General features: G+C 41.3%; 1 protein-coding gene across 4 annotated transcripts in view; it reads right to left on the bottom strand.

The window, feature by feature from the left end:
* ADGRG2 (adhesion G protein-coupled receptor G2) overlaps window positions 1-21,595 on the bottom strand; it is a 104,965-nt gene that overhangs the window by 10,622 nt on the left and 72,748 nt on the right. For 3 of the 4 annotated variants that reach the window (XM_090062687.1, XM_090062695.1, XM_090062706.1), the window contains 14 exons: window positions 20,175-20,242; window positions 17,283-17,353; window positions 15,248-15,287; window positions 15,088-15,122; window positions 13,904-14,001; window positions 10,928-10,994; window positions 9,933-10,435; window positions 7,754-7,925; window positions 7,257-7,413; window positions 3,801-3,944; window positions 3,448-3,570; window positions 2,109-2,154; window positions 1,899-2,002; window positions 815-939 (listed from right to left, as the gene is read on the bottom strand). In XM_090062687.1, coding sequence (XP_089918813.1) covers window positions 815-939; window positions 1,899-2,002; window positions 2,109-2,154; window positions 3,448-3,570; window positions 3,801-3,944; window positions 7,257-7,413; window positions 7,754-7,925; window positions 9,933-10,435; window positions 10,928-10,994; window positions 13,904-14,001; window positions 15,088-15,122; window positions 15,248-15,287; window positions 17,283-17,353; window positions 20,175-20,242 — 1,753 coding nt within the window. The remainder of the gene's footprint in view (window positions 1-814; window positions 940-1,898; window positions 2,003-2,108; window positions 2,155-3,447; window positions 3,571-3,800; window positions 3,945-7,256; window positions 7,414-7,753; window positions 7,926-9,932; window positions 10,436-10,927; window positions 10,995-13,903; window positions 14,002-15,087; window positions 15,123-15,247; window positions 15,288-17,282; window positions 17,354-20,174; window positions 20,243-21,595) is intronic. The other variant, XM_090062714.1, reaches the window with a different exon arrangement.

Here is a 21,595-nt window from a genome sequence, read left to right as displayed (position 1 = left end):
TGCAGGAGGCAGAGGCAGCAGGAGGCAGGCAACAGCTGCAGCTCTGACCCCAGCCCTGATCCTGGGTTGGGACTGGAGGAACAGCAGATGCCTTCTCCCCATCCCTCTGTCCCCGCAATCTTGTACTTGAATTCAAGATGAGGGACATTTCCCCTACGTTAAGTGGGGGGAGGGGGGAAGACTCTGTCTTGGATCCAAGTAAATAGGGTAACTTCACAAAAGCAAAACATTTCAACAACATGTTGTTCGTTTGGAACTGTGTTTCTCTTTTTTAAAATAAGATAAAATATAAATGTCTTTGTACATTCTGCTGTTATGATGGCAGCTTACAGTAATGCTTTCCAGTTAATTATGTCTTGGATTCCAGCTATCCACAGCTTCACTATAATTATTTTGTATATGAAAGTACTGTTCAAACCAAATCTTGACACTGTCCTCAAATGGACCCTTTTTGTCTCGTGCTAATATTGTTGAAATAGTGTCTACTGGAAAGGACTCAGTGGGCACATCTACACATGCTGCTATGATGCCATTGTTACTATGCCATCATTTAGTACTTCCTGTGCTGTGCGCACTGCACCTGGTTATTTTTAGGCACTACTTTACCATAGTGATGCACTATAAAGGGGGAGTGCATTGCTTCAGTGATGCAGCTGCAGCATCATGGTTTTTGCCCGTGGTTGCTATGTTGCTATAGGACGTTGCTATGGTGAGATAGCATCACATATAGACGTACCTAGTCATCCTTAGCCATGATGGTTACAAACAAACATGGTCAAGTTTGTAATATAAATATAACTGAGAATATACTTACTCAAAGGCTACATAGGTCACAAGAGTAACGGACAGAAAAACTGCAGAAAGGCCACAACCTATGTAGCTAATAAAAGTCAGGACCAGTTCTTGTTTTGCAGATAAAGTAGTATTTCTAGACAGGTCCTAAAAAGAAAACAGAAATTATCTTTAAGCAATACTAATTCTACTGAAATATTTTTAAAACTCATTGAAGCAAATCTGTTCATATTGGATTTTACAAAAACTGGGTGCATCTACATGTACACTTTACTGCAAAGTTGACAAATTAGTTCCACAGTAAAGCATCACTGTCTACATGTGTGCCGGTATTAGCGTGCAGTAAATTAATTAACTCTGCCATAAGACAGTAGTGTTGGGGATGGGACTATTTTACAGCAGAGCTTTTTGCTGCAATGTAACACATGTGTGAACAGTGGCCGGGACAGCAGTACTGAGCCAGGGCAGAGTAGCCCTGTGCTGACAATAAGCTTGGGGAGTCATCCACACAGCTCTCCAGGTTTGGCACTCTTGTGACCAAGCCAGCCCCACCCTCTCACTGCTGCCACCTAGAGCCTGGGGCTGACCCCCTGAGCCTGCTGCCAACCCAGGGTTGTTCCACCCCAGCAAAATGTGCTGCTGTCCCAGGCACAAATGTAGACAGTATGCCCAGGAGCAACGTACTCTGGAGCAAATGCTCTGGAGTTTATCACGTTGCATTAATTGTATGTGTAGATGCAGCCACTGACTGTTAAAAAATACTAAACCTGGCAGCAAACCTGACCTCAAGGCAATCCTTTAAATATAGTATGTGATTAGTTTAATTTATCCCCACTTTCTTCCCTGCAGAATAATCACTGCCTAAATTTCAGTAATGACTACAACTACTTTTGATTTCAATAGAAATATTCACATCCCTAGTCTAGCAAAATACTTACATGTACTCAACTTTAGGAGTGCAACTAGTCTAACTAAAGTGAATGCAACTGCTCATATGAACCCTGCTAACTGAGAACTTATTTTCTTAAAGTTAAACACAGGATTTAGTGTTTTGCTGAAGCAGGATAAAAGTGCACCATGCTGGAATGTAGTCTATAAATCATTACCAGCAATACTGCAAAGCTTGTAAGGTGGTTGCATGAACAGACTGTTTCATTTGGTGTCCTTTCTTTGACTGTGCAGCCTTCAGATGACCAGCCTCCTTGACCACCTGTTTAAGACAACAGGAACTTATTACTGATAAAAGTATTTCTTAATATGTTAATAAAGAGTTAACCCAAGTATGACACTTAGGAAAGGTATTATCAAATACTTACTATTTTTATTAAAGTCCCAAAATGCACATCTAACTGTTAAATTATCCTGTTTTGGAGGGAAAAAATGAGATTTTAATAAACTACAAATTAATGAGCAAGGTGGTTATGTTTATTTAAAAAATGGACACAAGAGTAAGTACAGCAATGCTACACAACTTAAGGGGAAAAAACCTTGTTTCATGTTAAAATATACTGAGGAATATCCCCAAACCAATGCAGAAATATACAAACTCAAATTGGGCTAGATGGAAGGTAGAACTATTGCCTTCAGGTCATGTACGTTGGTTATGCTAGTGGTAGCAAGAGGGGATTTTTCTAACTGGGTGCATCTACATGAGACATTTACTGCACGGTAGGTTAATTAGCTGTGCTGTAACTGTCTCAGCAGTTAACCTCTGTCCCTATTAGGCTGGAGTAAACTAATTTACTCTACAGCAGAACAGTACTTATAAATACAAGTACTATTCGACTGCAGAGTAAAAAACTCCACAGCAGTGCATGTGTAGACACTGCCCCATCTGGATGGTCATAAGTGTGACTCAATGCAGGGGCTGCCAGCTGGATAGCCCCACAATGAAGCACCTTCATGCCCCAGCCAGCCCCTATGCAGTATGTTGAGCTGGGGAGAAGCAGCCCAAGGCTGGGAGGCTCACCCCTAGACCCCCTACCAGCCAGGACTACTCCAGCCTGATTCAACATGCTACACTCCGGGCATATGTTCAAATGGCAATAAACTCCATGGTTTATTGCTCTGGAGTTTATTGCTCCAAGGTGCATGTTCAAACAGTGCACCTGGGAGCAATAAACTTCAGAATTTATTGATTCATATTAATTGCACATGCAGAGGCACCCACTGTGTTCTGTTTTGTTGCTTTGTTGACTACAGAAGTTTGAGGTTTTATTATAAACTTTCCTATTTGTTCATAACCTAAGTATTATCTTACCCTCTGTCCCCCTCTTTCAAATTTTACTCAGGGTCTCCATGGGATTACTTACTTAAGTAAAAGTTACTCAGGAGTATCTGTAGAATCAAATGTAGTTTAAAGAATACGGAACTTTAATGTGAAAATACTGGCAGTGCCTCAACCCCACTCTTGAAGGGAAATCACATAAAATGATGCTGACAGAATAGAAATTAGTTATGTTGGAAACAGCACAGAGTGCTATTACTATTATTGACTGTAATCAGTAGTTAATGAGAAATAATATTAGTTATACAGATGATATGAACATGAGAAGTGTCCAAAGTCTCAAAAAAGTAAAGCAAAAGAAGCAGGATATTGAACAATTCTAGAATAAGTAAAATGTCATTCTTATACTGGCCAAATATAAGCCATACCTGATAAGGCCTGGTGTTCTGTAGAGTGACAGTAACATTTGCCTTCAAGTTGTTAACTGTGAGGTTAGCCACACTGGATGATATGACCTTGCTGATTAGAGATAGATTCTCAAGTGAGGGATCCTGAGGCAACAAAAAGGTAACTGAAGTTAAAATTATTAAAGGAGAACAAATTGTAAATACAATAATACATACACATATCTTCTGTTATCTAGTAAAAATGTTTAAATAATTTTTTTCCTGCAAAAAACTGTGCTAATTTACTCCAGCATTTGTAATTAGTGCTAACTACTGAGTTTAAGAACATGATGGACAATCTCCCATTTCCCACTGATAGTGTAACAGAAAGTTACCTGGAATACAGTTGTCTTTTCATAAAAATTGAATATAATTCTAGAAGCCAGATCAGTCTCTTCAGAAGGTAAGTCCATGAGTAATGATGAAGGAAGCGTAATTGCTCCAACATTGTTTGTAGGTGCTTGAATGCCTAGAGTAATCTGAAAATTTAATACAAAAGGTACTATAACTTGAATTGTTAGGGAAAATCTAGACTGTGTTTTAGGCTTAACTCTATAGGGGCTACATACACAGTAGCATATACCAATGCCACCCCAGGGATATCATTAGGAAGGAATCATAAGTTAGTCTTAATTGTTGCCTTGCTCCCCTCTTGCTCCAGGACAGAAATATAGTAATTTACTGCAGTCCTGGAAAGAGCGCGTCTTACCTAAAACCCTGAATTCAGCCAAGAGTCTGGATCAAGCTTGTCTAACATATGGCCTGTGGGCAGCCGTGCAGCCCACCAAGCCGTTTTCTGAGGCCCGCAGTGCTGCGATGGGAAATGAAAGTAAACACTGTTTACTTTCATTCCCATTCCTTGGCCCTCCCCCAGCCACTTAGCAGCTTCCTAATGGAAGCTTGGGATGGGATGAGCCTGGCTGGAGCAGCAGGGGCTGAGCTGCATTTTCCCCCTACCTGCGGCAGTCAGTCCCAAGCTGCACACAACTCCGGTGCTGACTCAGCCGGGCTCCTCCTGTCCCCAGCAGCATGTGGGAACCCGGCTTCAGCTGCATGCTGCTCTGGATGGGACAGACCCGCCCAGGTCGGCACCAGCTAGCAGAGGCAGTGGCAGAGCCATGTGCCGCTCAGGACTGACCAGTGCAGGTAGGGGGAAAGTGCAGATGAGCCCCTGCTGCTCCAGCTGGGCTCATCCTGAGGTTCATTTAATATTTGTAAAATGCTTGGAGAGCCCCACATAGATGCACTGCATAGAAATGCAAAATATATTTTGACTTACTTGGTTGGCACCTTGAGCTGAGATTTTCAAAGCTGAGTCAAAAGGCCAACTTCCATTGAAATGAATGGGATTTAGAGGGCTCCAAATCTTTTATGACAACTTTGTAACATGCCTATCTACCCCTGTTTGTAAATCTCAGCCATAGTTTGGAAGCTCAGCCAGAAAACATAAGAGCTTCTGAACATAAGAGCATAAAAAGTGCCATGCTTGGTCAGCCCCATGGTCCATCTAGTTCATTATCCTGTCCCAAACAGTGGCAGAGGTGGATGCTATAGAGGGAGAGTTGTGAACTGGTTAGACCCATTTCATTGTCACTTCCTGCAACTTCATTGATGCCAAAGGTCACGTGACATCACTTTCTGATGTGATACCACTTCCTGTGAAGTCTTTGTAACATCAGGCAAACAAGATTTTAAGTTTTAGCTAAACTTTAGTGGTGCATTTTAAAGTGACACAGGGCATGTATACATGTGCAATTAATGCCCAGGACTGCTCCAACATTACTTCACGTGCTGTGGAGTAGCTGGCTAGGGCATGAGGGTGCTTCAGGATGGAGGCTGCCTGCCGGCTAGCCCCACACTGAAGCACTCTTGTGCCCTGGCCAATTCTGTTACTGTCTACATGTACATTTAAGAGCAGTAATTTACTGCACCGTTAGATAGTACTTGTGTCCAACAGGACTATGTGATGGCTCAGTATATTAGTCTAAACCAGCCTAATTACACTACTGTGCAGTAAAATGCATGTGTAGACACATCCACATTTTACTTAAGTAAAAGTGATCTCCCCTGCATGGTCAGGTAACCATTGTAGCTAAGATTTTGTAGTTGAAAAACTTAAAAAGAAAAGCAATAGTTCAGAGTTTAGGAAATGTGTAAGAGACCAATTTGGAAATGAAATTTTTATATCCAGAGAACCAATACAGCCTGGCAGCAATAGTGCCAGATTCACCATGATGCCACAATAATGTACTTCAACCCCAATCACTTCTGAATATGGTAGTAGTTTCCAGAATCATTGGCCATGACCCCACAATCAGGGATATGTGTTTGCTGTGGGGAATAAAGCATTGGCACAAATTCATGCCACTGCTTTTTGCCCCCATGCCCGCCCCTGCATGTGGAGCTAATGCAGGGGAAAAAGCTCTGGGTGGGGTAGGAGACATTGGGGTCAACACCTGGCCTGGCTGGCTCCAGCAGCCTTACATAGGATCCTGGGGCTCCAGAGGTGGTGATCCAAGCATGTGGAACCGGCCAGCAGCTGGAGTGTTGCTCTGGCTGGCTAGGCTCCAGTTTCAGGCAGCACACACTGCCACCACATACACCACCCCGCTTTTTACTGGCGCAGGTTTTTTTGACACTGTGATCTCCTTGTTTGGGCTAGAAACCATTTGGTGAGACTTTCTATTTCATTAACAGCTCCCTAAGCTTCCAACACATCATTACTTAAAACAGGCGTGGCCAATTTGCAGCACATGTGCTGCAAGTGGCATGGACAGCCTCTGTGGCACATGACAGAGCAGGGAGAAGACAGGCAGCACAGCAGCAGGTAGGCAGGGAGCACAAAGCAGAATGGCAGATGGGGCAGGGAACACAGGGAAGGAAGCAGAAAGCAGAGCAGTAGAACAGGCAATGAGCACAGAGCAGGGAGCAGAAAACAGCCGCAGAAGTGGAACATGCGGGGCTAATTTGTGACACACCTCCCAAAAAGGCCGGCCCCACTGACTTAGCAAATGTTAATTTATCCAGGACTTTCAAACCCTTCAAACCCTTTGCCTATAAGAGATGGAATTTTCTTGGATTTAGGGGCATTGGCAGGGACAGAGGGGAAAGAGGGGGTAAAATGTTTTGGAGTGAGACAATGTGTAATTAAAAGCTTTCCAAGCACATTCTTATCTTGGCAAGACTACCTGGCCATGAGTGACAAAAATATGAAAGCCATCAACCACGAAACATAATAGCTTTTTCCCAGCACCCACTAATGCTTCACCAATACTACTTCTAAAAAAATGAGGCCATCTGGTAAAACTCCTTGAAAACTTCACTAGGGAGTGGGTAATTAAATGAATCATGGTTCTAAGATGCTAAAGGGAAAATGTTTAGTCAAACCCTTCTGTGTCCTAGCTGTTCTCTTACTAACAGCTTGTTAGGGAAATCGTGGTTTCAGTTGGGACTGTAGCTTGGGCCAGACTCATTACAGTACAGAATCTCTCACTCATACAGAACCATGGAAGAATGAAAGGAAAATAATGTTTGGGTCAAAAATCACTAATAAAGAACCTGTAATTATAATATAAATGCACAACAAACGTATTATATTTTTAAGAATATTTACATGCAATGAGCAAAATGCTATGCAACACTCAAAAACATTCTTCCTTCCTCGTGTTTGTCAGTACAGATCTAGATTTAAAAATCTTCTTGAACAACTCTTGTTTCAAGATAACAAATTAAGTCCATCCTTAACATTCTGACTTTAATTGTGGGAAGATTTAGATTATAGGTATTTTTACCTGAAGATCTGATGAATCTTGGACAGCAAAGGACATTTTGCTGAAGCTGCTGCTGTTGACTTTAATGACTGCCAGAGCCAAGGAAGGGGATGTAAAATTTATGGATTTTGTTGAAAAGTTCAGTCTTAGGCCAATAGTATCCACAAGTTGTATTATTCTGTTAAAAGACAAAATATACTTTATATTACAATGTCCATCTCTCTTAATTTTCAAGCAGCTTATGAAATGGCAAACTAAGCATGCTCTGAAAACAATCGGGGCCAATATCAATTTTACTTATGTCAAACAAATTAGAATTTTCACTGATTTCCAATAAGATACATCATTGCAGAACTAGAGATATCAGAATAATACCCTTTGCCTTTGATGTAAATTTTCAGTTTGCACGAGAAACTGATAGCTTGGCTTAATGCTTACAAAAAATCACCTATAGCAACTATAATTTTATCATAACAATTAATACAACACATATTTATTCTGTTCAGAAAGAGACATACCTTTTAGACATTGACGATGGTATACACACTGATGAATTTAGGAGTCCACTAATGCTGTTCACCATTTTTTCAGCAACTTTTGGCTCTAAATTTCCTGCTGACAAAGCTTTTTCCATTTCAGATACTATGTCCTCAGGTGTGGAGGCATTAATTGTGGCACGTGTGGTATCTCCTGGGACAGAAAAAAATTCTGCATTAACTGATATATTGTGTAAACTAAAGGGAACAAATACCAACAACAACAAAAAAAAAGCCAGTATGTGATGACTGTCATTTTGACCAAAACACCAGGCTAAACCCATGGGATGCAACAGCTTGAGCCAGAGCCAAAGCTCTGTAGTTACACTGTAACAGAGTGATGTCCTCTGCAGGGCAGCACAGAGGTAGATTTGTATTACACAACAGAGGTTTCAGAATAAATTATCAGTAAGGCCCCAATCCTGCAGGTCCTTATATCGTAAAAACATTACCCACATGCATAAAAGACTGTAAAAATCAGGGCTTAAAAAGTCAGGTTTTTAAATACAGAAACATATGATGAAATGCATAATAAAACATGATTCCCAAAATAAAGTCACTGCTTTTAATATGACTTAACATACACACACCAGACTTTACAATAGTAAAATACCAAAAGTGTGCCATTTTTTTCTTTCAAAATCCCCAGGAGTGAAAGTGACATAATTTGTTCTTCTTCCAGGAAATTCCCTACACAGTAAATCAAATCCATAGAGCAAACAGTCATCCCTAGTTTGATCATAGCCTGGAATTCATTCTGTTCACACTGCAGCCTGCTAATTCTAATAAAGCATCCTAAAGACTGACAGTTGTTGTTAGCAAATCAAATATAAATCAACTATTGGGTATTTGTAATTTTCATATAATCCTCAACCCAAAACTATCCAGTCTTTATATCCACTCTTTAATTTTTCTGTACGTGGGATACACTTATCAATTCTGAAAGCCATATGCCCATGACATACATTTCCAAGTTACAAATGAATTACCACAGAAAAGATGTTATCACGTTCTGTTACAATATCTGTAATGAATTACCCAAGCCATGTCTATGATGATGTATTCCAGACAGCTACTTAGTCCATGAAAGTTGTTTGACACCTATCTGAATAGCTGTAACTGAGAAGACATAATTATTCTTCTCTAGTAAATTATTCTCCTCAATATTTATGGTCCCTTAGCTGCTGCCCCTGCCCTATGGAACAATGGGTTCTCCAAAATGGAGTGCCTGCATGGTTGAGGGAGAGGATGCAGATCAGGTTGGACAGAGCAAAAGGAGACTAATGGCATTTAGAATGGCCTTGATTTTTACAGTCCTTTATGCACACCTAGGTTGGGGGGTAGCGGTGGGGGGGGATGAGGAAGAAGGACTGTGTCTCAAAACTCTAGTGATTGTGAAGAGTAAAATGATTATAGCTAAGAAATTCCTGACTAAGCCTGAATTTCTTACCTCCCTGTTGTCCCCAAAAGGGCTAAATAGAAAGACCGGAGAACCCATAATGAGCCATGAATTTAGGGAAGCATTAAGTGAATAGGGAATTCAGGCAATCTTGAAGCGATGTTGTTGCTGTGATCATCCAAAAAACATGGAAGAGGCAAGAATTGTTGTGGGTGATATCTTTTATTGGACTGACACATGGGTGGGATAGACAGGGAAAAGCTTTCAGGTACCACAGTACCCTTCCTCCACTCTCTGCCTGGAATTCCACAGTTCTGAGGCTCTGGTTCCACGCTCTGTGCTAAATGTACTGCAGAGTCCCATGTCTCAAGAAAGGTTTTAAAAAGGATTGGATCCTGGGAATATGCCTTGAAGGGAACAAGAACAGTGACTGGACTCAGACCAGACACTGATGACTGAAGAGCAGGTAGGACTCTGCAGCCTGGTTTACTCACAAGAGACTTATCTATACACTGTGGTATTGGGCCAGGTGAATTTTGCAATGCCAGTCCTTGAACTATCCTAGGGTGAGTATCTTACTGTTTTATGTTTGCCTAAGGTATACAACAGTTAGCAGCTGTCTTATCTTACCTGCACAGGCCACTTACAGAACTGAACTTGTACTTGTGAAATAAAGTTTTAAAAACAGATTTAAAATACATAGTTCTAATAAAGAACATGCCTTAGAGAGAAGATGCCAGTTTCTCCATTTGTCATATTTACCTGTGTTCCCATTGGTCGGGCTATCATGGCCATCAGCAGTCGGATGAGTACCAGAAGTAGTGGTGGTATTAGGTTTTGCCGAGGCAGCAGTAGCAGGAACCAAAGTTGTTGATTTAGTGGAAGAAACAGGAGGAGGATGTATGATGGCAGGTTTGTTGGGAGATATAGTGGTAGTATGGGTAGAGGGCATAACAGAGGGAATTTTAGTAATGGGTTTGGTGGGAGATGTGATGGTAGGTTTGGATGAAAGAGGAATTTTAGTTGTTGGATAGGTAGATACTATAGAACTGTGAATGGTAGTGGTAAGCTTGTTGAAAGTTTTAGATGCAGGGTTAATTGCAAAAGTCATTTTAATGGTTGGTTTTGTGGGAAGGGGAAGAGGGGAAACAGCTGTAGATTTGGGAGGAGGTGTACAGGGATGAAAGGTAACAACAGAATGTTTAGCAGAAGAAGCAGCTGGAGAAGTGGGAGGGCAAGCACATGCAGCTGGGTCTTGTACATTACTATAGAAAATAAGACAAAATTACAAGTAAGTGTGTTAAGTTTAGCGTTGTTTATAGTTTAAGAAACACAAGTTAATAAAGCTCTAGTATAGGAAACTTCGGAATTACATGCGCATCATTATAATATAATATTAAATTATCAGTGTAATGCATAAGTTCAGTTGGGTTTGGTATTCTAGTAACAGACACTGCTCGTTTTTGTCATATTTAGGGTGTACGGTCTCCAAATTCTATTATTCAAGAGGAGTTCAACAGTAATTCAGGTACTGTAAAAGTAACACTTCCTCAGTATACTTTGTAGATGATACTCTGACAGCCCTCTCCTGCAGGAGAAACTGAGAGAGAGCTCTAAGACAAGAAATTTCTGTCAGATTTTTGCTTGTGGAGATTTCCCCCCCACAAAATTTTGTTGGTCGAGTGTTTGCTACTGCTAAGGCAAAAGCAAAGTGGTCCTTAAATATGAAAAAGTTAGGTTTTTTAATTCATACTTACTGTTGCAATATTTGTAACTCTTCAGAAGTTGAGGGACAAGACTGCAGAGCTGAACAGCAGTACTGTTCTATGGTGACAAAGAAGCATTACCCTAATTTGTGTTGTAGGACAGAAATTTACTCATACCTTTATGCACAATAGTTGAAAAGCATGGTTTTAATTTCATACGGCATTTCATAAGGTTTGTATGCAAGGCACTTTGTAAAACAAAACTTAGTCACAATTACACAAAACTTTAAAATAAATACCAGCACATTTTTGTTGCGTGGCCCAAGCTGTTACAGACAATGGAGATAGCTCATTTGGAGTGTTACAAACAAACTGTATGTGTAACATAAAAATTCATGTCTTGTAACTGAGAGGAAAATGGAATGAAGTACTCCTTCCCATAATTGCAATATCAGAATCAAGATTTGGCTATTTTTAGACTTGTCCATTGAAGCCACTATTTCAAATATAGTAGTAGCTCATGTTCCATTAATTTGTTATACAAAACGAATCGGTATTTTTTCTATTAAAAGGTTCCTCCCCACCAAAAAAACCACAAAAAAAATCTGTCATTAAGTACATTTCAACATCTATCCAAAATAACAAACATGGCAGAGAAACAGCTCACATACATTATATGCACAGTCAATTTTAATTAACCCTTTTACTTTAAAATAGATAAATTACTTACCAAGAACTGGAGCTTTTCAAGATGTTGTCCATACGCCCATCATCACTTGGGACTGTCAAGGCACTCTAGCACATGGGCTTGGAGACTTTTTGTCTTGGCAGTACTAGTAACCTGCCTTGGCCCTAACTCTCCTAATTCTCTGCTCTGTAAGGATGCATACTTCCTGCTCTTCACTTTCATCTCAACCTATCAACTCTTAAACTGAATGCAAGTCCAAGAAAGGGGGAGAGAGGATTGGGGGATACAAGCATATGGACAAATCTCAGAAAACTTCAGCTACTAGTAAATTATTTTTCTTTCTACTTCCAGTGATTTTCCTCTTCCAACCTCACTGTGGATGACTCCAAAGCAGTACTTGGAGCTATTCTTGGAATAATTTAATGATCAGTTTGCCAAACACAGCATCTGCCCTGGAGGCTTCTGCAATTGCACAGCACTTGATGTAAGTATCAATACAGGTCTAAGTGGCTATATCAGTTGCCCAATGATAGAAGGCAGCTGAGGGTCCCATTACTAAAAGATGTTGCCACAGGAAGGTCATGTACAAATACCAGACCCCAGGAGGTATCTGTGAGAGAGTTCTAGAGGACCTCCTTTAGTCTCTGGACTGTTGAGCTGGATCTATGTATCGAGTGGACTGTGGCTGGAATCAGAATCGGACACATTTTCTATAAATGACGTGGTGAGAGCCAGATCCCAAGTTAGGCCTGATGCAGTAACAGAAGGTTGTAGTATCACTTCCAAAGGCAGGCTGAAGTTGTTCAGCACTACAGACAGACACAGGAGCTAAGCAGAGAGACAATGATGCTAAATCATGCCTGGACTACAATTCTTTCACACCTACAGAAAGCCAATGTCAGGGATTTTGGTGTTAGAATGGAAGTCAATACAGCAGCCACTAGAACAGACCTCTATGGAAGAGTCCAAGGAATACCTGGGCTGTTTATCCTGGGCTTTCTTTGGAGCAGGCTGAGGATGACCAACATATCTGGAGGATGGTGCCAAACCACTGATATCCAGCTGTGACAGACTATAGATTTTATTGTAATATTCCTGTTTTAAATATGTTAATGTTGTAATAATGTTTCATGCCTCAGTTTCCTCGACTACCTTGTACACTGGAAAAAAGCATTAATAGAGTCCCTGCTAAGTCCCAGAGATGCCTACCTGCTGGAAGAGACAAAACTAACCTCTAGCAAAAACAGATTTGTTGACACTTCAGCAGGGTGAAGTGACACATGTACGCAAGAAACACAGACTGAGATAAGCATCGTAATGGATGAAGCAACCTGAAAAGCAGTGTTGGCTTCTGACCTGGAGATGTTCTGAAGTATAAGAACACCTTAGCTACTTTGGGAATACTTGGGGGATGCATGGTTGGGCTAGATTTAGGGACTATTCAGAGAGACTAGACAAGGCTGGAAATCCCAAGCAAGCACTCCCTTTGGAGAACCCATGACATCAAGTTTCTTTGACCTTTGGTGGTAGCCACATGAGGTCTCAGAGCTTCTTTGAGCTTCAACAGTATTCTCTTGAGGATGGGAAATAGAAATAAGCATGGCAAAAGTGAAGCAGGCTCTCTCTTGGAGCTGGCGTCAGAGCTGCAACCTATTAAAAGATTTAGAAGTGCCAAGGTCAAGGATGATCTTGCTGATGAACCAACTGGAATGAGTTGCACTGAGCTGCATCTTAGTCCCAGAATCAGAGCTAAATCTGATGGATTTGCCCAGGAGATTAAATTGCAGGCTGGTCTCAACACATGATGGACATATTTTAAAACTCACTGTTTAAGGAAGAACTATGACAGTAGTTCAGGCTTTTATTCTCTTGACCAAAAAAGAGAGAAAGGCCAGAGTAATACAAGATAATGACACAAATAAAATTAAGTGTTTTTTAAACAAAAGGAGAACAATACATTTAAAAGGAAATGTAAAGGGAACAGAACATAAATAAAAAGGATTAGAAGCTTCAAAGAAACTTCAACCATAGCTACAGGCCTCAGATTATGAATATGTCTGAAGATGATACCTGTTGAGATGAGCCACCATTTGGCTTCGTGGCCCCCTAAGGAAGGACAGAGTTATAGCACACCCAGTGGAGAACTGCCAAGGCAAAAATTCTCTGTGCTTTATTGCTTTGGTACATATGTAACAACAGTGACGATGTGCATATGGACAATAAGTCAAAGGAGAGACAGTTCCAAAGAAAAACATTTTCAAGTTACCTTTATAATGATATTTGTTAGACTGAAGACAGTGACTGTAATAGAACCATATTAAATATTTATGACAACTTACCTATTTGACTTATTTCCATGTTACCTCTTACAGTTGCCATTGAATTGCTTATATTCATTGTCCTTGCTACCTTTATTATGAAACTGCAGACTGGTAAGCTGCAAGAAGAAGAAACACCATTGAAAAGATCTGACTTTATATGTAATATATAAAAATACTGCCAAATGTTGACTTAGTTAAAGTAGATTTGAAACATTTTTCACAGGAGAAATTTTCAAATCTGGGGATAATGTTAATGTTAACAAACCACTATTTTCACTCTAGAAAGATAAAGACTGATAGCTTGCTTGGTGCTCATTTGCTTCCTATTTACTCCACAGTGCTGTCCAAGAACTAGGGACAGTTTTCTGATTCTTTTTTCCACGACCCACTCTGGTAAAGACTGAAGACAGAGTGAGGGCTATTCTAAACTGTACTACACCTGTCAGTGATCTCTAAAGATGGCCTCTATTCAAAATCCCTACCTTCTCTGATATCTGCGGCAAATTCTTTAAAAGAAACAAAATGTTGTCCTCAGTGGGTGCATCTACACGTGCAATTAGCATGACGCAATAAACTCTGGTGCGGTTGGGCAATTTGAACATCTGCATGTGCACCCGAGACTTCAGCAGTTTGAGCTGAGGTGGAGCAGCCCCAGGTTGGCAGAGGGTCTGGGGGGTCAGCCCTGAGCTCTGAGTGGTGGCATTGGGTCCTGGAGGAGCATGCTGGGGCATGAGGGTGCTACAGTGTGGGGCTAGCCAGCAGATAGCCCCCCGTACTGTAGCACCCTTGTGCCTGAGCCAGTCCTGGTCACAGTCTACACATGCGTTTGAGTGCACATAATTACTCTGCCATGGGATAGTACTTGTTCCCAACAGTACTAAACTACAGCAGAGTTAATTAATATACTGCACCCTACAATGAGCACACATTCAGACTGTGACACTTTACTGAAGACCTCATTAATTGACTGCAATAAAGCGTACTTGTATATGCAATGTGTGTGTGTATGTGTATGTGTATGTGTGTGTGGATGTACCCATCTCTTATTTCCAATTATTTCACTTCAGGCAGGATGTGGGCCATATATAACTTCTGAGCTAGTCTGAATCTGACTCATTTTGGCTGCATTCCTACTTTGTTCAAATCACCATACAAGATCTTGGGGAATATAATGACTGCTTTTAAAATTTAACATGACAGACCTTTGGTTTTCTGCAGCACACTCCATAACTGAAGACTGTAAGAAAAAATGGATAAAATGAAATTATTCTGCCAATTATATTTGGCAATTATGATAACATCAGAAACAAATTGGAAATTTCACTTTCTCAAATATCTAAAACGATAAATAAAACTGCTTACCTCACTTATCTTTTGCAATGTTTTGTTGAATTCTGAAATTCTTTAAAATAAGAAGTTTACCATGAATAGTATATTCTATTTTTGTTTAACTACTTCATTTCACATCCAACAGTAAGACAAGTTAAATGATAGCAAATAAAGAATATTAAAATATCTATCATTGTTTTCAACAATATGTTATTAATGTCTTCATAGCTCTAGCTCTTATTTTTTAAATGTTTACATACTTTAAAGGGAAAATAGTTTTGCAGGAAGAAACATCCTTTTAAAGAAAATCATTGATATTTTGAATCAGGTTCTATAACTCTGCTTTGCCACTTGATATATCACAGCATCGGCAGTTCACCCATCTGTCATCCCACACGAGTTTATTTTCTCATTAATTCACTTATTTTGAAGTTACTTAAAAGACAAAGGGTAGGGAGAGATGAAACAGTTATATTGTACCAATTTAAGGTGGGGCTGGGAAGGCAGGAGAAGAGGGATGTTCCATGCACCAAGCTGATTCACTGTGAGATTTTTCCTATGTTGCAGTAAGCGGAAGCTAAACTGCAGAAATTTAGTAGCTCTTTCATTCATGGGTAAATATAACTACCACTTACTGCAGGACAGAGTGTACAGACATCTGGTACATTCTCACACATTAATTCAGTATTGTTGTTCTGTCTGTCCAAACCCAGCAGAAATACTGATGCTCTCCTAGCAAGTCTTTGTAACATAATTAGGGCTTATAAATAAAGCCATGGTATGAGACTGGAAGGGTTAAGTTATCTATCATAATTTTTCCCCAAATGCTCACTGAAAACTAGGTCACAATTAATGATTAATATCTTGGTAGCTCTGAAGGGTTTGTTAATATCTTGTTAGTTTTGCAACCTAGAAACATAATCCACCCACTTGTTCCCACTACAAATCCAGAAATAAGGCAATGTAGCTGCTATAGGGAAGTATAAGGTATAGAGCAAAAGTTACTCTCAGGGCACTGGCATGCATTAAAAGAATGGCAAAATCAGGATCTAAGGAACTTCATAGGCTCATCTGCAAAAGGTGTTTTATAAATTCCCTTTGAGGATTAGAATGGAGAGAGTGGTTTTCTTGCGAGAAATGAGCCCCCACAGGTAACTGGGTATTCTTGTCTTTGATAGATTTTCAGTGTGCATTCATTCTGGTAAGCATTTGTTGTTTTGGTTTGGAGAAACGAAGCAGCAGGGTACCAGAATGAATGCACACTGAAAATCTATCAAAGACAAGAATACTCAGTTACCTGTGGGGGCACATTTCTCGCAAGAAAACCACTCTCTCAGTTCTATTCCTCAAAGGGAATTTATAAAACACCTTTTGGCAGACAAGCCTATGAACTTCACTTCATCAACCTACTGGATACAAAAAATCATGGACTAAATATAGACATTGGATTGATGACATATTATAACCTACCTAACATCTGACACCCCAGGTAACCTCACTACTATTTACCAGCTATATTATCACCATGTCTACATTCTTCTTTCTCCCACACCTGTCTCTCACCCATTGACTGGTTCAATTTGCATTTTCACTGACTAGCATTCTCTCATGCACATTGGCATCTGGCTTCTATTCTATTCCATCCAAGAAGAGTGCAGACCAACTGCAGATGCTTCCTCAGCCTGACAAAGGGTGTTTGTATCGGAAAGCTTGCAAAGATTTTTTCCAACTATTTTAGTTGGTCTAATAAAAGATATAGGATTTACCCAAAGAACCTTGTCTGCCTATGTCCTTAGACCAATACAGCTACAACCTATACCCCCAAAACCAAAATTACACATTTTCTATAAACGTTATTTCTATAAATGTCTATAAGTATGTTCAAATCACTGTGAATTTTGCTAGGCTCAATAAGTATTCACATCCCAGAAATAATTATTCACTCTGGAATAACTACAGGAATAATGAGAAGTAGAGAGTCTGCTGAAGACAGAACACCTCTCAAATATAGACACCATTCAATTGAAACTGAGGAGTCAATTTATATCCATAATTACATATTACTTACGTTGGGTCTTGTAGAGTATGAGTTGCAAGTGGAATTAATTTTGTAACTTGTTTGCTGCTGATATTATTAATCTGTCAGAAACACAAATATTACATTACTAGATAAAAATATAACTCTTATATATTATTTAAAAAGCACAACGCTCAGCTTATTCAATCAAATTTTAATACACAAAGCCCATGGCTGGCAAACTTTTCAAGCTATGTGCTGGAACAACCCGGCTTCAAGTGCTCCATAGTCCGAATGGCTTATGTGGGACTCTGCAGCAGGGGCAAGTTTTCCATTTTCCCCACACTGGGGCCAAGCCATTAGACACTGTACCCACCTGGCTGCAGCTTCTCCCAATCCCCAGCTCCCCAGCTGTGGTTTGGGTGCAGCTTCCAGATGGCAGGAAGCTGTGCTGGAACAGGTAGCTGGAAGCTGCATCCATGCTGCTGCTGCTTCTGCACTGCAGCTCAGAGGTGGAGTTGGGGTGTGAGGAGGGAGAAGTGACAGCAGTGCAGCTTCCTACTGGCCATAAGCTGTGCCCACACCCCAGCTGGGGGGAAGGTTAGGCTGTACAAGGAAGAAGCAGCAGCAGCAAGGGCACAGCTGGAAGTTACCTGGCTGTAGCACAGCTCCTCACTATTTAGCCCCAGCATAGGCATGGCTACAAGAGCAAGCATAGGCAAAATCCTTGGGCTATGCAGGCCAGATCCCGTTGGTGGGATCCAGCCTGCAGTCCCTATGTTGCCAACCTCTACCCAAAGGTCAAAACCACTGTTTAATGAGAAAACACTGAAATAGGATGATTATTGTCAGGAAAGGTTGAAGGAATTGGATTTATTTAGCCTAGAAATAGGAAGAGTGAGGAGGGACATTATATCAGTCTTGTAATACATAGAATGTTATTATAAAGAGGAAAGTGATTTACTGTTCTCTGTGTACACTGGGGATATAACAAGAATTAATTGGCTTAAGCTAAAACAGGTTAGATAGTGATTAGTTTAGATAGTGGTTGCAGGGAAGCAATTTTAAGCATGGGAACAGGGTTCCTAAGGGTTTGGAAAAGCTTCATTGGCAGATTTTAAGGAATGATTAGAGCGCTAATTCTCAATTGGGGTAACACAGCATCTTGGGTGCCATAAGATTCGCTTAAGGGTGTTGCACCACTTGGCCCCTGTGTGAGGAAGTAAATCCCCTCCTGCCCTGTTTAGTGCCCTGGGCCTGTCCAAGTTACCCAGTGGCACATGTGGTTGTCTGTCACTGCTGCCTCCCCCTCCCCTGCCCAAATCCCATGTGGCCCATGTGCTGTCTGCTCCTATGCTTCAGTAGTGCATTGTGCTGTAGGCAGATGGGTGGACCGAGTCACGCTTTGGAGCCTTGCTCATTCCCTCCACTCCTTCTGAGCTCCCAGGGCTGGTGAGAGAGGCCACAGAATAGTTGCTCACAGATGAAACCCTGCAGGATCAGTCTCAGCAGTGGGCTGACCTTGACCTCTTAGGTACAGACCAGGGTTGGGGGGCAGGAGGACAGAAACAAGGCAAACAGTGGAAAGAACAGGGCATTGCAGGATCAGGTCCTGTATCTGTCCCCAGCTCTTACCTACTACCAGCTAGATCAGTGGTTCTCAACTTTTTTAGCCTCAGGGCTCCCTCCATACCTTTTCTGAATTTAGATTCTAGCTCAGTGATTTTTGATTGAGGTGCCACAAGATTTGGAAAAGTTATAGAGGGGTGCCTTAAGTCTAAAAGTTTGAGACCTTCTGGGCTGGAGGAATGGCCTTGGTAAATTGCTCCTGCTCCAGTGCAGGAGGACTGATTAGAGATTTCTACCTTCCCTATATACCTATGATAATTCCCAGCAGTTAAAGCATTTCTGTGATTACTGCACCCAGGGGACATATTGCTAAAAGTGGTAACTGGAATCTACAGCCATGTGTACATGAAATGAGGGTCTTGTGTACACAACACTTTAAAGAGCATTAACTGCTTTTGCACCACTTTAACAGTGTTGGTGTTTGCACACGTCAGCGGCTTATTGTGCAGTAATTCCAGCTGCTGTAGCAAATTCGGTGGCATAATGCACCTTAAATGACTTGGGGCACAGCAAACTAAAACTCCTCCAAGGAGATTTAATTTGCTGCCCTACAGCTGTGGAGCGAAGGCTCTGTGCAGCTCAGGGGCTCTGTGGGAAAACTGTGCAACGAAGCCTGGGAAGGCAGGCTCTGTCCAAGATCTTTTTTTTTTCCCACTGGAGCCTGCCTGTCTGAGCTGCGCGGGAGCCCAGTGCTTCCCAGCGTGTCTGTGGTGCCCCCCTGGGACTGCTTGAGTCAGGTACTTGTGGGCGGGGGCCACAGAGGGAATCACCAACCCCCACCACAGCCCAGGGACCACTCTGCCTGCTGGCAGCTTGCCCTCCCCTCCCCTCCGCACCACTGGAGAGGTAGGTAAGTTTGGGTGTGTGCACGACACGGGGGTTAAAAAGGCCCTAAACTGAAGCAGTGTTTTTAAAAACCCACCACTTCAATTTAGGGCCCCTGTTCCATCTACACAACCTCTATAGCACTGATAAAGATATGGCAACAACTGTGGTAAAAACTGCAAAGCAGCTTTAAAGATACTGAATGCTTGCTGAACCAACTGTACAAAATTATACCAGTATAGTCAAATCCCCTCAACTGGCACATCAGCTTAAAAAGTAGACAAGTCTAATGAACATGCAAATTTAGAATTGTCTTGCCATATACTTCTCCACTAAATATTAATTCTTGTGTCACAAATTACATGTAAGACAATACACAAAACATTTTAAAAGTATTATTAGGATATGATTATTTAAACAATATGGAAATAAATACATTTTTAATCATAAGATTACAACAAATTTTAAAGAAGTTCTTTTAAGACTTACTATTTCAACATTTAATGAAGTATCGATTTCTTCACTGGACTGAAATTTTACCTTGCCCATGTAGAAAACTAAAACCAAAAGGCAAATAAGGTTAGTCGTTAATATTTATCATGGTTACATTTCTAGAACTGTCTTGAGAACTCAACAATCAATCCATTCAGAGCTCATGGACATGGAGCATCCAATGTTTGTTACTCATTTCTTGAAGGTATCTGTTTGTTAGACACCCTCTTCTTTTGACATCTCAAACTCTGAAAAAATTTCACTCCTAAAAGTTATCTTCCCACTTCCCAGTACACTCTGTAGACCAGTGGTTCTCAATCTTTCTTGACTCTAGGCACCCCTTGTTGGACTTTAGACACCCTTCACTGGACTCGAGGCACCTTTCCATGACTTTTGTGAATTGAGTGGCATGCAATTTCAAAGACTAATTTACATATTACAGTGCTTACCACCTAGCAGAGAGGCTGGGCCATGAGGGTGAGCTATTGACCAGACAGGAACAAGCCTTAGTCTGCATTTATCTGCTTATTTCCTCACAGCAGCAGCAGGGGCGATGGGTGGGATGGTGGTTTTACCTACTCTGCCCAGTCCCTAGGAGTAGGCATGGGGAGGGAAATCCCCCTGACCATTGCTACTGGCATAGTCACTGTTTCCAGCTGAGCCCAGCAGCAACTCTCCCAGGAAAAACTGAATGTCCCTATGTAGACTGGGCCTGCCTCCCTCAGTTGGGACAGCAGCAGCCACTGTGATGGCAGCAACAGTCTTTGTCAGAGATCCTAGCCCTGCAGGCAGTGCAACCACAGGATTCCACCTTAATGAGGCTTTTTTTTTTTAAATCTACCTTTGTGATCACTGTTTCAGGTTAACTCTGGGACCTGCCTGGGAAGTGCACATGCCCCTCATATTGTTTTTGCAGCTAGTGGTGCAAAAGCAAGTGGAGTTTGCTAGGCTCCTACTTTCTACATCATGTGCTCCAGTACTTGGGCTTGTGCCCTGCTGTCTGACTGACGTGCATTCTTGTTTTCTCCCTGTCTTTAAGGCAAGAGACAAAAGTTACACACAAACTGGCTTAAGTGATCAAAAACCAGTTTAAACCTGTAACCGAACAGAAGTTCAGCGCACTTAAACTGTTTTCAAAATGGCTGAAACTGGTTTAAGTTATAGCTGTTTGGATATAGTATCAGACTTAACTGATTTAGGTCAAACTGGTTTATTCAACTTCTGCCCAGCTGCCCTCCCAGTTCAAGCTAACTCACAGTCCCTCAACATCCCATGATGCTTTGCAGCCTTGGGCTGTGTTGTCTTCTCCAACAAGCAGGGTTGTCTGCTGTACCCCTCTGCTCCACAGCCAGAGCACTATCACTCCAGGTGGCTGAGGAGGAGGTGGGGGAAAAAAAATTGCCTCTCTGGACCAGCAT

This window comes from Crocodylus siamensis, chromosome 1 (genome assembly GCF_052110815.1).
Source record: "Crocodylus siamensis isolate JL-2025a chromosome 1, ASM5211081v1, whole genome shotgun sequence".
NCBI classification, from domain to species: Eukaryota; Metazoa; Chordata; order Crocodylia; family Crocodylidae; genus Crocodylus; species Crocodylus siamensis.
This window is presented reverse-complemented; position numbering and strand designations above follow the sequence as displayed.